A 16,062-nucleotide genomic window follows, 5' to 3' on the forward strand; every position below is an offset into this window, starting at 1 on the left:
GTACAATCCTTTTTTTGGGGGAACACTTTGGACCAAGTTGTTCATTGCATATAGGGAAATGGTAAAAAGACGTCCAAATCCTTTTCTTCTTATCCGAGATGGAAAAATTAACGAACTTTTTTTTTTCTTTTTGGTAATAAAAGTTAAAATGGAAGCCTCTTTTTTTTTCTTTGGGAAAAAAAATAATTAAAAAAAGAAGGAAAAATATTACGTTTGACTGCTTGAAGGGATATGACTCGTGGACACCATGCAGAGATGAGGTGACAAAATGTGGGGCCTGCGATGGGTCCACCTGGAACCGTTATTTTTGTTTCCATTTCACGGTTTTGCTAATCTGTCTTTTTCGGTGGGGCTTTATTTGAGATTAGTCCCCTTCAAGGACCTAAAACAAAGTACCTAAAATACTTCTTTATGAAGTCAAAAATATCCATTTCAAGAGAAGAGTTGCCTTCTATGTTTGGGACCCACCACCTATGATCTCAAAAATTATAAAGAAATTGGATTTTTCTACTGAATTTTTTGTCTTTGGGTTTAGTATTAGAAATATACATGAAAATATAATAATTGAATGGAAGTCTTGAATGACATAGTTTGAGGCTAAGCTCAATATCATCACCAAAACGATGGGTAGAGGACTTAAGAATCATCTCTGCAAAAGCTAGTTTCTAAAATAATATTATAATATGTAATTATTTTAGTATTTTAGTATTTTGGGCCAAAAATAATTATTATTTTAGTATTTATAAGGAATAATGAATTCGCCTATATGACCACAATCATATAACCAAAGAACATAACTTGTATTTTGTTCATTTTTCAGGAGACCAAAAAGGAAAACAGTTCGAAATTCGGCGAATAACACTGGCTTACCACATCAATATTATAGTGTCATTTCTTCTTTTTTAAGAAAGAAAAATCTGGGTTGAGAAATTTTCTCGCCATTCCAACATCAGCAACCTCTTTTCCATTAGAGCAATTGTCATCTAATCCAACCCCTGCCTAACATAGATTCTATTGCATCTTGTAAGACATCAAGCCCTAACTAGTTTTGTATTAGGATCCAAAACCCAAAAGAGACCTATTTAACTCCTTGTAACTTTATACATAATTTGGTGTAACAGGACACTTCCCTATTGCAAGATTGGGTTTGGGTACTATCAACAAGACCTACCAATAAAGTAATATTTTCTTTATTTTATTATCATTTATATAAATATAATAATAATGATTATTTATTTATTTATTTTATTAAAAAAAAAAAAAGGCAACATGAAGAACAGGATTGCTGGGAACTAGATATATATGGGTAATCTATGTTGTATATGTAAATCAGTAACTTTTCTTATTCAATAACTGGACAAGTTTAAAATTGAATAGTGTCTTTTTTTGGTCAAAAAATTAAATCATTTTCTTCCACTTGTATATTTGTTTATTTTTATTTTTTTTTCTTATATGCAGAGCCCTCCAAAGTTAACAGGCCCAAATCTTCTTTTAAAGCATAGCCCAAATCTTCTTGTCTTCTTAGGCCATCTGTAAATTATATTCCAAATATAGCTAAAATAATACTAAACTCATCGTTAAATAAAATTTTGAAGTACATTTGGCTCTTTAGCCTCCAACTGAGCCAAATGTAGCTTTTAAGCCAAATTCATAGTGGGTACCATGTGCTTTTCAACCACCAAACATTAAAGCACTCCTCACTTCTCTTTCTCAAAATAATAAAATATGAAGGACCTTAAAATATAGTCCTGCATGGTGGAGATAGAAAAATTTAGCCATACACTATTCTTTAAAAAATTAATATTTTGGGAGGCTAAATTTTTAGCCATGAACTACATTTAGCCATATGACTGAAGATGGATTCCTCTCTTCCCCTACTTACAAACTTTCTTGCCTGATTAAGTGAGTTGAGTGAGTAGAGACATTGTACAAAATAAGCTGGTAGGGAGATGTCAAATACCAAACATCAAATTTAAATTTGATGGTGGATGTGGCAATTTGACATCTTACACAGCTTTACACTTCACCCGATATGTCAAATTAAATTATTATTTTATTACATTTTAGTGTTGATTTATTTTTAATTATAAAAAAATATATATATTCATTTGACATCTTGCTTTTGAGATATCAAAAATAACATCTCAACCTTCAACCTTCATTCCACATCAACTTTGACACATCGGTTGAAGTAATGATAGATGTTATTTCTAGCCATTAAATGTCTATGTAACACTTTTGACACATCAGTTGGAGATGCTCTAAGAATAGCAAGTAATCATCATATTGTACAAGATGTATGTTCATGCAGGCTTGTGTTCAAATATTAACACCTTCCAGCCTCCTCAAAGGGAACCCTGTTAATTAATCGCCATACTGGAACATGAATAAATTCGACGAGGAGAGCGGACCAGTTCCGAGCTTCTGCCAACAGGAAGGCCTTCCACTCTCCAATAGCCTCAGTTTTCCCCTCTAGAAGGGGTCCTCTATTTCCTGACTACTGTGGTCTAAGTTTAACTTTAAAGAATATGGAAACTGCGCTTCAAATAAGCAAGCATAAGGCTTTTAAAATTAATCAAAGACCATTGATCAAAGATAGCCATAAGCTTCGACCACCTACTAAAGCTTCTTTCTCCTTCCCGGCTTGGCTTGAACGACTCCCATGGAGGCTGACCTCAAACATTGTAGCCCTGTTCCATTAATAGTGACATACAATGTTCAACAAAAGCTTCATCCTCCAGCTGGTGGCTGGTGCTGAAAACACATTGTGAACAAAATACACTGAACTGGAAATAATGGGAATGGAACACAAAAGAGAAGACAAATGCAGCATGGATAAGCAAGACCCCTTTCCAAGTTTCAGAATGGATAAAGAGGTGTACATGTGCTTAAAAAATCACTTTTCTAGAAATACCTGAGACTGCATCAAGCAGTAATTCAACAGGAATAGTAACAGAACACATGTGTACAACGAACAAACAACACTTTGTTTCAACGACATAGATTCAATTCCAATTGCCACACTAATTTTATGAGAATTTCTTGAGGCTTGCACTGAGAAAATAGGGTTTTGGCATATGCCCAAATGCATGACTTGAAACAAGAAATGAAATCATGCTGCTGAATTTGATAAACATATCAAGAAATCTAGACACATAAGTAAAGCATGTAGCAAGAATCACATGGCAATGATAATATTTAGAAGGCACAAAACAAAACTTACTTTCAATAATATGAATCATTATCACTTCGCTTGCTCCTACATTAAGATTATAAGTTAAGGATTATGATAAGAAAAAGGTCAAACACCAGCACAGTGGCTGACAACCAGAAACTATCAACACCAGCACAGTGGCTGAGAACCAGAAACTATCTCATGTTATCATTACTTGAAAATCAGATAAACATCTACAAGTCTCTCACAATGGAACAATCACAGAAGGTTAAATCTTGACAATTTCCTAATGGTATCCTTATCATTACCATGTTGGAAGTCCAAATCCACAGGTAATAATCATATTATACGTAGTTCATTTATACAACAAGCTGTAGTCTATGTGAGAGATGTCTCCAGACAAGTATTTAAAGATTTTCTGTATGAGAAACTCTCAAACCAATGTTTTGGAGCAGCTGGGTGAATTCCAAAAGCCCGCGCTACAAATTGCTTTTCACTAGTAGCAATTATGCTGGCTATAGAGTAGCTTTTAGAATACAATCCCTTCTCTTTGAGCCAAACATAAAATCTATATCTGGGCTTGATCCGGTTCTCTAAGTCAAAACACAAAAATGCTGGAAAAATATTGAGGTACTCCAAAGAAGGTTTCATTTCCTCGCTAATAAATTTTACTTTCGCTTCTAGAGATTCTGGGCTCTGATTCAGGATCTTCGGTGCTGTTCTTATCATCAAACAAAGCTTTGAGAATTCAATGCCTGTAGAAAGAAGGCTATCAAACCGCTTTTGTAGCTCACTGCTTCTGCCATGCAAACGGGCTAAGACCAGTAGAGTCAAAGGGTTCTCTCCAAACGCAATGCCATGCAAGAAATTCAATTTTGTCATTGTATGAATGGGTGTTGCCGAAGATTGGATCCTCTCCAATCCATCACTAAATTCTTTTGCAGTGTCTTCATCAAAATCACTGATAACATAATTAGCTAACAATTGATGTTCATTCTTAATCTTAGTGAAGAACCATTCATGAAGATCCAGAGCCCTCACTAGATGTGGTAAATTTGCCATTTTATTTCTTCCCATCGCATGAGGGTATTTTTCACTCACAGCCTCTAATTCTTTCGTGTCCAATCCAAAATGTTTCAACAATCCCAATGCTGATATCACTGGTGTTTCCAGATCAAGGTTTAAAATCTCTGGACTTTGAAGAAGCAACAAACCTACATCCTCCTTCCTAACACCAAACTTACAAAAGTACTTTGCTTTCTGGAACAAAACCTCTGCTGGGCATTCAAGAAAAACATCTTTCCTCTTACCCAGAAATTCCCCTATCTTCCCATTCTCACCACCCAAATCGTAAAACACCCGAACTTTCTTACAGACCTCATACCAAGACTCCACATTTGCCTCAGCAAAATTTTCAATATCAAACTCCAGAAAAACCCTTTTCAAATCATCAAACAATGCCACAATATCACCACCCAGATCACCCTCCAGGCTCAACAAATACGGGAAAGCCAGGCACATACCCACAACTGAATGATTACCAAATCCATATTCCTTAAACCTACTAAGCCTAGCTTTTAACACCTTTGAACTCTCTCTAAAAATAGAAAGCTCCTCTTCATACAACTTCCCTAACATATTCCAAGGAAACCCAAATGCAGAAAGTTCACAAGCAGCATCCAAAACAGTCCCATCTTCAGAGAGGAAGTACTTGTTGGGAGGCACAAAGTGACAAACTTGACTGTAATCTATGCCAATGCTTTCAAAGAAAAACTCAAATTCATTGATGGGGTGGTACCTGAGGAATCTCTGGATGCGATTTGTGAAACTCGGGGCCGAAAAATCGACCCTTTTGATGATATTGGTGAGGGAGAAGCGGCAGTTCTTGCTAATGTGCTCGGCGGATGGGAAGGAGAAGCCCCTGGTGGCGTGGAGGTAGTCGGTGAGGACCTTCTGGGCTCGCTCGACGGCTTCGGACTTGTACTTGTGGGGGACATTGGAGAGTTTAGGGAGCCTTGTGGTGGTTTTGGTGGCAGTGGAGAAGTGATGGGAAAGGAGGGTGTACAGAGATTTGGGGAGGGACATGTTCAAAGGGTTTTTCAGAAAATATGAGTTTTATGGGAGAAACATAAGAAACAGAGATTTGGGGAGGGACATGTTCAAAGGGTTTTTCAGAAAATATGAGTTTAATGGGAGAAACATAAGAAACAGCTTTCATAAACCCACATTTTTATTTGGGTTAAAATTTGGCACTCTCCCAAAAAAAAATCTCTCGCCTGTCTGCCTTCAAATGTAAGCTTCTTTTGCTTTTTTGGACCAAGAAAATAAAAGAAGTAAAATAGAATAAACAAATTTTTCTTTTTTTTTAATTGAAGAGCAGAGTTTACCTCACGTTTCTTTTCTTTGTCACTAAAAAGTCGATGTGTGGACTCATTCTAATCCAAACACATTACCCCACCCTCCCTCAAATACATTTCTTACCTCACATTTCTAATTTGTCTCATTCCCTTCCTTCCTACATTTTCTCTCGATGCCCTAATGACATGGAAACTTTTTATTTTATTTTATTGATATTAACATTACTGCATGGTGCAGGGCTTATAATTCAAGTGGTTGTTTAAATAAATTGGGAGTTCAATTCAAGCTCAATGTGATACACTTTTACGAAATATGATTTCAAATAAACTCACCCCAAGCTCAAACTTGAAAAATAAATATTGATATATATAGGAAACTTTTAGCAAGCCAAAGGGGGCAAATCGAAAGAAGGTCATCAATTTAGGGCCAACTGCTAAACTTTTTCCTGTATATTCATATAAAAATAAGTTCAAATAAGGGATTTATTACTGCATGAAAAGCAAGAGAAACTTTGTTTACAATCCATTTGTGTAAACTATTCAAACCGTTAATACAAGTGCACTAGCATCTGACTTTGTTACAATTGATACATGTGTTAAGCATATGTCTTTGTTACAAGGAAGGAAAACTTTGTTATAGTCCATGCTTGGATATCTAAAACATTTGTCTCCTTCATTGTTTACTCATTGTGATGCATGAAACATTCGATGTGAATCTTGTGTCTTTGCTAAAAGTCATGCTAAGTTTGCTACTAATGGAAAGAAGTGCGTCGTTACTTTTTGTTGATGATTGTATCCGATTTTTGATGGCAAATAATTGGTTCAAAATTATCAAATTCATAAATTCTAAATGGGTTCAAATTAAAAAAAAAGCCTTTAAATCAAAATCAAGGCCACACAAACTCAACCAGTGAACTACGCCCGTTTTAATTTCATAAAGAATACGTTGGCAGCCTAGCATCTTAATAGATGTCACTGCAATCAAATTTCAATCACTGTTCCAATGAAACGAGATTAATGAAGAGCAGTGTACCTCGTATATGAGTTTAATCATACCGATAACTACCCAGTAAAAAGACAAGACTGACCAGTCCTGACTGAGGAGTTCTGGTAAGGTGAGAAGGTATATAACAAAAACCGTAGGGCCAAACATGTAATTTTACTTGTACTCAACCTATACGGCTAACATCCCTTTCACGATCAATTTTATTGAGATTTTCTATTTAAACCCCACACTTCTCTTAGTTCACCCCATGTTCTAAGTTCACCCCAACTTTTAATTTAAATTTTCACAATTTCTAAGTAAACCTCATTATCTTCCCAAACTACCCTTAAATACACCCCAAGCTGAAAAAATAAGAAATAAAAGAGATTTTCTATTTAAACCCCACAAGCTACCTTTAGAGGAGAAAATAAGTTTTTTCTCTCTTTGAAAGAAAGGCAGATCGTTAGCCTTTTGGTAGAATCACCGACACAGTGAGATTCCATTCCACGGAGATGCCTAACGGCCACTTTGGTCATCCACACCTCAAGCAAGAAACGAAGCCGAAGAAGAAAGGGTTTGGGCTCGTAAGATGACACACTAGCTAACAATCCGCCATGTGCTATATCATAGGCATACATGGAATAATTTTTTATTCCTATCCTGGATTTGGAATCGTTGCACAGTTCATATACTTTCACTTTTTTGCAATAAAATCATGAAAAACGGGTGATGTATTTTTTTAAAGAATAATTCCAAAACAAAAAAGACTATAACAAATTCATGGTTGATAATAGCATGCCTATAACACGGAGGATGCTGACTTAAAACGGTTGACCAAAAGACTAAGACTTGCCTCACTTCCTCTTCCATTCCCTAGCCTAGAATACATAGACCATGTCTACTGCTGAAGCAGCAACCGAAAGGCCAGATACGTTAGCCTTTTGGTTGCTAAACAAACTCTACTTATAAATAAGTGAGGAGAACGGGCAGACTTATGTAGAAGTTAAGCATTTTAGCTTTCCTTCTTTCAGAAGCAAAGGTATCCTGAACATGAAATGTTTTTTAAGCAGAAGATAGTGTTCAGAGTGAATCCAGAGCTACTAACATTTTATTTGGACATCAGCATATCAACATATCAACATATGGTTGTAACCTCATCCAAAAAACAGATTAGAATAGCAGAAAAACAATCAAAATATCAATATGTTGACAGCTAATAGATGGAATATATATATATATATATATGTATCAAATTAGAAAAACAATATTTTAGCTATCACTCAACTGGAAAAATTGCAACATGATATTGGGTGAGATAAAAACATGTACAAACAAAACTGAACAAATTAAATATATAAACTTCATGCTCATCAAATTAAAAGGTACAAAACGAATTTGATATCTTTCCATACAATGGTTATCCCAAGCCTAATTGTAGTAGAATCAATATTCAATTCATTCTTATATACACTTGGAATGACTAAGAACTTTCATCTTCAGTCCTAGCTCCAGTCATGAGGAGCAGTTACATTCACTCGGTCATGGAACGAAGCAATTCATTAACTGAGGCATTGTCATATTTAAGGAGAACATAAGCTTTTCCAGTCCACTTGCTTAAATCTGTTTGGTACTTGCACTTTTTCAAACATCACCAAAGCAAACATTGCCGACTCTTCATGAAATAAAGAGAGAGCAACAGAAAGAAAGATGCAACAATTTTATTTTCCAAGGTTCAATTATAATAACCAACGACAATCTTATTAGTTCCCTCAAGAAAATTTTAGGCCAGAAAACGTAAATGTAAGAAAGAATGTTCTTTCTTTTGGACTTGCACAGGCAGACTTATGTAATGTCTGTACAAAAAAAAAAAAACACAGCTGCATCAATATCAAAACACAGCTGTATCAATACCAAGGAAAGATATCAATCCATTGCTCATAGCCAAAGTAGATGTACTTGTCTTTTGATATACGACGCACCCAGCAAATTGTAGGACCATTGTCAAAGCTTGGGCTTCTCTCCCTCTTCTCCGCAGGATAATAAAAACCCAACTTAACAATATTCCCATGAATCTCTTGGTTTCGTGCCTTTTGAATGTGTATGTCAATTAATATAATATGAAGAAAAATTCAACTTACCCCATACTTTCTAGAGAAAGAGAACAGTTTTACCAAAACATCAGGTATAAATTTTAAATCAAAAATCAAAACAATCAAGCAATCAACAGCCAAGAGTACCAAAAAAAAACAATCAACAAAGGGAAGAGAATAAGATCATTATAGCGAAACAATCAACAAGTCTTTCCATTAGCTTTTGCGTAGATTTCAAAGTGGTAGGCTCGTCAATGTTCAACTGTCTTTAAAAGAGAAAAGTAATCTGGCATAGGATGTAGAAGAGTTTGTATTTTTTTTAAACTTAATTTGAAGAGTTGTGGGGTGTGTGGGGTGTGTATATAGATGTATTAGGGTTAAGTATTAAGTTGGATGACCTTTTTTGTCTTTTTGTACACAATAATAAAACTTACAACAATGATTTAAATATTTAAGAAGTGTGGGGTTTAAATAGAAAAAATCATTTTATTTCCGCCGACCAAAACAAATTTTAACCCAAAAAAAACAGAAACAGAAACGCAAACCAAAATGGCGCAACCAGGCCAACTGCCCATACACCCCCAAATCCAAATGCCACCCACCACCCTAATACCCATAACCGGATCCGAACCCGCCCAATCAGCTACCCTGAAGCGCCGCCGAGAAGACGAGTATCCTCCGGTGTTGGCTGGGCCGGAGCCCCAGGAACCCGGGGCCAAGCGCCGCGCCAAGGCCCAAGACGTCATCTTCAGAATCGTTGTTCCGTCGAGGCAGATCGGCAAGGTCATAGGCAAAGAGGGGTGTCGAATCCAGAAGATTCGCGAAGAGACCAAGGCCAATATCAAAATCGCCGACGCCATCGCTGTGTGTAACTCTCTCCTCGATTTCTTTTCTTTAGGGTTTCGTAATTTTTTTACTGTTGTTTTGGGTTTTGAATTTTTTTTGCCTTTTTGCAGAGGCACGAGGAGCGTGTGATTATAATAAGTTCGAAGGATAGTGATAACGCGAGTACTGATGCCGAGAAGGCGCTGCAGCAAATAGCTGGGTTGATTCTGAAGGTGATCAATAGTGTTATTTTGTGCTTTCTTGGTTGTTATGGTCAGGTTGATATTATGAAATTGCAGTGTTTAAATTAAGTTTTCAGTTTTATGTTCTTTTAAATTGGGTTAGTAGGAAATGGTTGACAATCACAATTATATTGTATAGAGGTTATTAGTGCTGAAAGTTGAGTCTTTACCTGCAAAAAGCTGCTACAGACGACCCCTCAGTTATTTCATCACCTGCTCGTTATCTTGAAGCATCTTAATTTTAGGTAGTTTTCGCCATGTAAAGAAATAATCACAACTACTAAGTGCTAGAATTTGATGTGTTTCAATTGGATTGTTAGAGTCCTTGTGTTTCTGAGCTTAAAAGGGTTAAGAGGTGATTTTGGGTTTGTGAATTTTATAAAGAAATGAATGATTTCTAAATGTATGCTATTAACAGGAAGATGATAGTGGTGCTGAGGCAGCAAAAGTTGGTGCAGGACATGTGGCTGCCAATACCATTAGACTTTTGATTGCTGGGTCCCAAGCAGGTTCATTAATTGGGATGTCTGGCCAGAATATTGAGAAATTGCGGAACTCCTCTGGTGCCACAATCACAATTCTTGCCCCAAATCAGTTGCCTTTGTGTGCATCTGCCCATGAATCTGATCGAGTGGTACAGGTGAGTTTGTCAGCATTTTGAATTCAAAATGGTGATGTGTGGTACTTTTCGTTATTCGAGATTGTTGGTTGATCTTGATATGTAAGATTGAAAAACATTTTTGTGTTAACGGTTTGGCTTTATCTTACAGAACCTGTACTTAGTTTTGGCTCTACTATTTTTTTCTCTATCAAGGTTGACTGATAATTGACGTTATTATTAGGTATCAGGTGATGTGCCTGCTGTTCTGAAGGCTTTGGAAGAGATTGGTGATCAACTAAGGTTACATTAAATTCTTGTTTACATGGTGTTCCAAACTATTCTTGCTCATTCTTCTTTTCTGAAGTCAATTTGCTTGACCTTCTATCAATTTAATTTTGTTTAGAGAAAACCCACCCCGGCAAGTGATTTCCATCAGTCCAGCATATAACTATACAACAATTCGACCGCCTCAAGTTCAACCGTACATGGACCCAACTTCAGGTTATTCCACACTTTCCATATAAAAATAACTAAACATTACAAGCGCAACCTTATTCGGTTCTATCAAGTTTTAATTTTTTGTCTCATAACCACATCATCTTTAGGACAACCAATCTTGCAGCTGAATATATAACCTTCGAGATGGTGATATCGGAAACACTAGTTGGTGGGTTGATTGGCAGATGCGGCTCCAACATTCAAAGGATCAGAAATGAGTCTGGAGCAATGATCAAGGTGGGTTGAGTTTTATCGTTAAGCATTTATAAGCAGTGTCCCTGGTTTAAAGTGGTTATTCTCATTTATAGTTCTCAATTTTTGGTTTTTCCTGTGAATTACTGTGTTTTATGATAGCTAATATGGTTTTGTGTTTTGTAGGTTTATGGTGGGAAAGGTGCGCAAAAACATAGGCAAATTCAGTTTTGCGGTAGTGCACAACAGGTTATCCATATTTTTTTTACCTTTCTTACCAATTTGTTGTAAAAACCATCACTGAGTCAGGAAAAAATGTTGTGTTAAAGCCACTGTAGCATGGACTGAAGACTGCGTGGTGGATTGTAGTTTGTCATTTATCTAAGAGCCATCATTAAGAAAACAGAAAATTGAAAGAATAAATTTTATACAAATTCTTGTCCAGAAATAATGACGTTTTCAGTAACTAGTTCCACTTTAGATTATTTAATAAATTGTTGCCAAGAGAGTGCTTGCAGTTGGGTGGTGTTGGGTTGAATGTTATCTTTTTAACCTTCCATATTTCAAAACACTACCAACAAGTTAAATAAATTTCTGAAATGCAAACTTTGTAATTTGGAAAGGCTCAGGTTGCTTAGTTGAGAAACAAGTATGCTGGTATTTTATTTATTTATTTACAATATATGGACTTTTAATTCACACAAAATCTTTGGTTGTGTACCAGGTGGCACTGGCAAAGCAGAGGGTTGATGAGTACATATATTCTCAGCTGATACAACAAGCTGGTGCTCAACAGCCAGCGTAAGTTTCCTGCGTTAATGCTTTTTTCTTTTTATCCACGTCTCCATTTGGCTGTCACATGTTGCTAGCATATATAACATGATTTAAGAAGAGTGATATTGTCGTCCTCTCTCTCTCTCTCCCCAAACTTTACTGGGGATGTATAAGTTCAGTTGCTCTTTTGTTGGTATATATCCCACTATTTAGCCTATTTCTAATCCAATACAGATGTTCTATCCTCAGTTTACAGTGAAAGATGAAGCAGGAAATTCAGATCTCCGTCTTCCGTCTCTACATTCAGCACCACATAATCAGTTCCTGTTAACCGCTGACCCTTAGTGCTTCATAGCGAATTTATGAATGTGAGTCATGCAGTTGGATTGCCTGGAAAAAATGATGTACCAGATCATGGAAATTTGGCAATATACAGTAAATCTTGTTTGTAATGATTGCGTTTGCAAGATATTTGAAGAAGGTCAAAATCTTTTAGATGCGTAAATCCGAGTATAATTTGTAAATTCATAAGGCTTTAAAAGATAGGTCTGGTGTGTGTGCATTTTGTTGGGTTAAGAATTGAAATGAGTCATTTGAGGATGACAATATAAATAAATAGTAAAACCTTCGTAAGGGAAACTAGTACAGATCTTTCAGCATAAAGACCAAGGCTTTCAATTGAAGAAACTCAACAGGGTCTTTGTAAATCAAATTACTTCCATAAAATTCTTAACCTTTACCCTTTTTTCTCTTCTCTACAAGAAAATTCTTGATTTGAATGGCCGAATAAATATAGTGGTATGATATAGTGCATATGTACACCATTTCTATCTGTTGCTTGAGCAATAGACAGTTTCTTTCCAAGTGAAACTTGTTAATGACAAAAGCAGCATGATGCCAACAAGAGTAAAACCATAAATCCATTGTCTTGCTACTACAAGCTAACCATGAATCAACAACACAAGGTTGTGCCTCTTGTAGTTCCATTAGAGAATCCAACGTTCGATGTATGAGTTGGAAAAAAAGTGAGCAGTCTAGTGATACTTCTTTCTCAATGTTGAAAGAGGTCCCAGCGAATTAGAAAACCTCATCCCCCCAACGATTGAAAATAAAAAAAATAAGGTTTTTTAGGTTTTAGACATAAAAAAATTTCACTTTTGGAAAAAGCCAAATCTTTTCAAAAAAGAAAAAAACCACTCAACTTTCAAATCAAAGACATGCAAATGTATTGGATTCCTTAGGAAATCTTAAAATAAATAAGGGTATTTTTGTCCATTTTGCTTCTTTTAAAATTTTTCTCTCTCCTTTTGTTTTTTCCAAAATGTCCCTTGAAAATAAAGAGGTATTGTAATATTAGTTGGAAAGCTAAGAATTTTTTTATTTTATCGCATGACAAAAAACACAATTTCTGATTTAAATATTTGAGATCGAATGATATAATTTATAGTGGTATTTTTTTTTTCAATATTAATAAAAAATTTATTTACTTTCAAATTTCAATCCAAAAAGTTGCGTTCGAATATCTCAGTGCTCGGACAAAAGAAAAGGAAACATCGTCGGTGCCAAAAGCCCAAACAGAGAAACAAAGATTAAACTCTGAAAAAAGCACAAAAAAGAGAGAGAGAGAGAGAGAGAGAGATAGATAAATACAGAACCTTGGAGCAGATGGAAAGATAATCGCCGTCAGTCTCACTATCACCACTCCACCCTGCAGGTAGCTCAGAGCAACCAACAACCGATCAGTGAGAGAGGAAATATAACGTCAAATTTTCCTGGATGTAGTAATTATCATGTCGTCTTGTGTTTCAGAGGCGAAGATACTTGCCAGACTTTTACCGACCACCGCTCCATAGCCTTGGTCAACGCCATGTAAGTCGGTAAGCAATCTATATTTATTCGGCCAAGCCCTTACAGGCTGTGTGGAAGTGAATCTGTGCTTATATGTTATTCCTAATTTCTATTGAGCTTAGTGCCTGCTTATTATAGATCTACTTATAATTAGAAGAAATTCATGTTTAAGAGGATCAGAAAGTTCCCAGAGTACTAATTCAGAATTTGGCTCTCTTTGTTTTGACCAGTGGGTGAAGAATCTTAAAAGCATAGCTTATGATGGAGAAGATGTGTTGGATGAAATCAATTGTGAAGTTCTTCGGCATAAAGTAGAATTTGAGAACTATACAAAGAAAAAGGTACTAATCTTTCTTTCTGCCTCCGATCCCACTTTGTTTCGTCAGAAAATGAACATAGAAGGAAGTCTATGAACGCATCTTTGGTGAGTGAGGCATCTTTCATTGGACTAGTTGATAAGAAAAAACACAAAGATGCAACCCTTCAAGCGATTGAGGACATAGAAAGCAACTCATTCTTTGGTAAGGATGAATACATCGTTGGAAGAAAGGAGGAAGTGTCAAGTATAGTTGCAACCTTGATTATCTCCAACAGTCAAGAAAGTATTTTGGTTATTGTAGGAATGGGTGGTGTAGGAAAGATAACTTCGGATAGGTTAGTGTACAATGAACCTGACCGAGAAAAGATATGTCGTCGTCCTTGATGACATTTGGAACAAAGGTGGACAAAAATGGAATAGTTTGATGAGTTGTTTGTCAAAACTCCATTTCGCTCAGGGGATCACCAAGATTGTCACTAAACCTTCTATGAAACAATGTTTTGCATATTGCTCAATGTTCATGAAAGATTTCAACTGTCGTGTTGAAACACTTGAGGTATCTGGATGTTTCTAGAGCCAGTATCAAAGCACTCTTCAATTCTTTTGGAAAATTTTGTAATCTACAAACATTGAGGATGACATTGTTTCTCACTTGAAGAGTTTCCAAAGAGACTGCAAAATTTGATCAACTTGAGGCACATTTAGTTTGATGGACATATGAGATTTCCCGTTGGTGTGGGGTGACCAACTAATCTCCAAATATTATCTAAAGTTGCAGTAATGGGAGAGGTTGGGGAATATGTGCAACATGAAGAAGAAGCGTTGGAAGAAAATTTAGTGGGAAAGACAAACATATACATTTGAAGATTTGTAAGGGACCCAAATAGTCTATAAGAAGCGACAAGGAGGAAAATGTACTAGAAGGCCTCTAACGGCACCCTAATTTGGAAATTTTAGAGATGGATAATTTCAAGGTTGCTACATTTCCATCATCGATGATCATGAGTTTGTCGTTGCCAACTCTCAGTCATCTACTTAATCTCAGACATCTTGAGATTAATAGATGGACAACTTTAAAACGTGTGGCAGCTAAGTTTTATGGATATGATGTAGTAGTTACGAGCAAGGAGACAAGGGCTTTGTTTCCAGTCTTGAAGACATTCAAATTAGTGAATAGGCCACAGAACCCCATCTCTCCTGAGGATTTGAAGATAACTTCGTGAGTTGAGGGTTGAAGCATGTGATCGATTCACGAGTCTACTAGTGAACCAGAATCCCATACTTCCCTATGACTCAGAATTTAGGGTATTCCAGATGACAGAGAATACATGATATGGTTAAACCATTGGAAGTTGGAGAATCACTAGAAGGTGGCGACACAATGGTTGTTTGAGAACCTCCGATTCAGGTAAAGGAGTGTGGCATCCAGCTAATAGTGCAGGAGCAAGAAGAGAATATGAATACGCAACATGACACCAGGGATCCTTCTTATGCAAGCGTCATTGATGGAGATTTGGCTCAAGACGAGCCAGGAACATACTTGCTCTTCCCTAGATGTAAACCAATAACAGATCTGATTTGGTTCGATAATCTCTTTGGGGCCTCTGATGAAGATACAGGTGTGTTGTTTACTAACACATTTTATTTTACTCCAACTATTTTAAAAAAAAGAGAGAATATAAAACAATGACACCCCAGATAAATTAGCATCATGATGTATTTTTATTTTAATCTAAGCTGTTGATAGTTAATGCAATATGCCTGAAACACTTGTGTTTCATTTCAAAAGATTTCCTCTTGTATTTGGGAAATTTTCTGTTATTTGTATATGGTTTTAAGAGAACAGCAACAGGATGATCAAAAGCTTGGATATCAACGTTCCTCTTCCTTTTTTTTCTTCTTTTTTTCAAATTTTATTTTCGGGTTCAGAATCTCAGGCTGTATGAACATAGGTTAAATTATGATATGTTCATTTTTAACAATGTCGTTTTGGTGATGCCGTAGGAATCATTCTGTTCTGGTTGCAGACAGATGATTTGTGTCAATAACGACAAGCATAAAATTAAGCATTCTGCTTGGAAAATCTCTCATATATGTACTTGTTCAGTAAGACTATTCAATTAAAAAAGGAGACTTACAATTTTGTTATAAGGGCA

General features: G+C 36.1%; 2 protein-coding genes and 1 long non-coding RNA gene across 3 annotated transcripts; 2 read left to right on the top strand and 1 right to left on the bottom strand.

The window, feature by feature from the left end:
* Positions 1-3,360: 3,360 nt before the first annotated feature.
* SHOT1 (Mitochondrial transcription termination factor family protein) lies at positions 3,361-5,411 on the bottom strand. The gene has a single exon (XM_008234201.3). It carries the CDS (start codon positions 5,258-5,260, stop codon positions 3,554-3,556), a length of 1,707 nt encoding a protein of 568 aa, XP_008232423.2. The 5' UTR covers positions 5,261-5,411; the 3' UTR covers positions 3,361-3,553.
* Positions 5,412-9,105: 3,694 nt separating this feature from the next.
* Positions 9,106-12,244, top strand: LOC103331570 (flowering locus K homology domain-like). The gene is made up of 9 exons (XM_008234203.3): positions 9,106-9,471; positions 9,564-9,665; positions 10,093-10,314; positions 10,517-10,575; positions 10,679-10,776; positions 10,898-11,010; positions 11,152-11,214; positions 11,690-11,766; positions 11,989-12,244. Exons 1-9 carry the CDS (start codon positions 9,157-9,159, stop codon positions 11,996-11,998), a joined length of 1,059 nt encoding a protein of 352 aa, XP_008232425.1. The 5' UTR covers positions 9,106-9,156; the 3' UTR covers positions 11,999-12,244.
* A 1,170-nt stretch (positions 12,245-13,414) lies between these two features.
* Positions 13,415-15,902, top strand: LOC148917171 (uncharacterized). The gene is made up of 2 exons (XR_016127110.1): positions 13,415-13,616; positions 13,818-15,902. It is a non-coding gene; the product is annotated as an uncharacterized LOC148917171 (long non-coding RNA).
* Positions 15,903-16,062: the final 160 nt, after the last annotated feature.

The sequence above is a fragment of the Prunus mume genome, linkage group LG5, assembly GCF_029339155.1.
Source record: "Prunus mume cultivar Tortuosa linkage group LG5, ASM2933915v1, whole genome shotgun sequence".
NCBI classification, from domain to species: Eukaryota; Viridiplantae; Streptophyta; class Magnoliopsida; order Rosales; family Rosaceae; genus Prunus; species Prunus mume.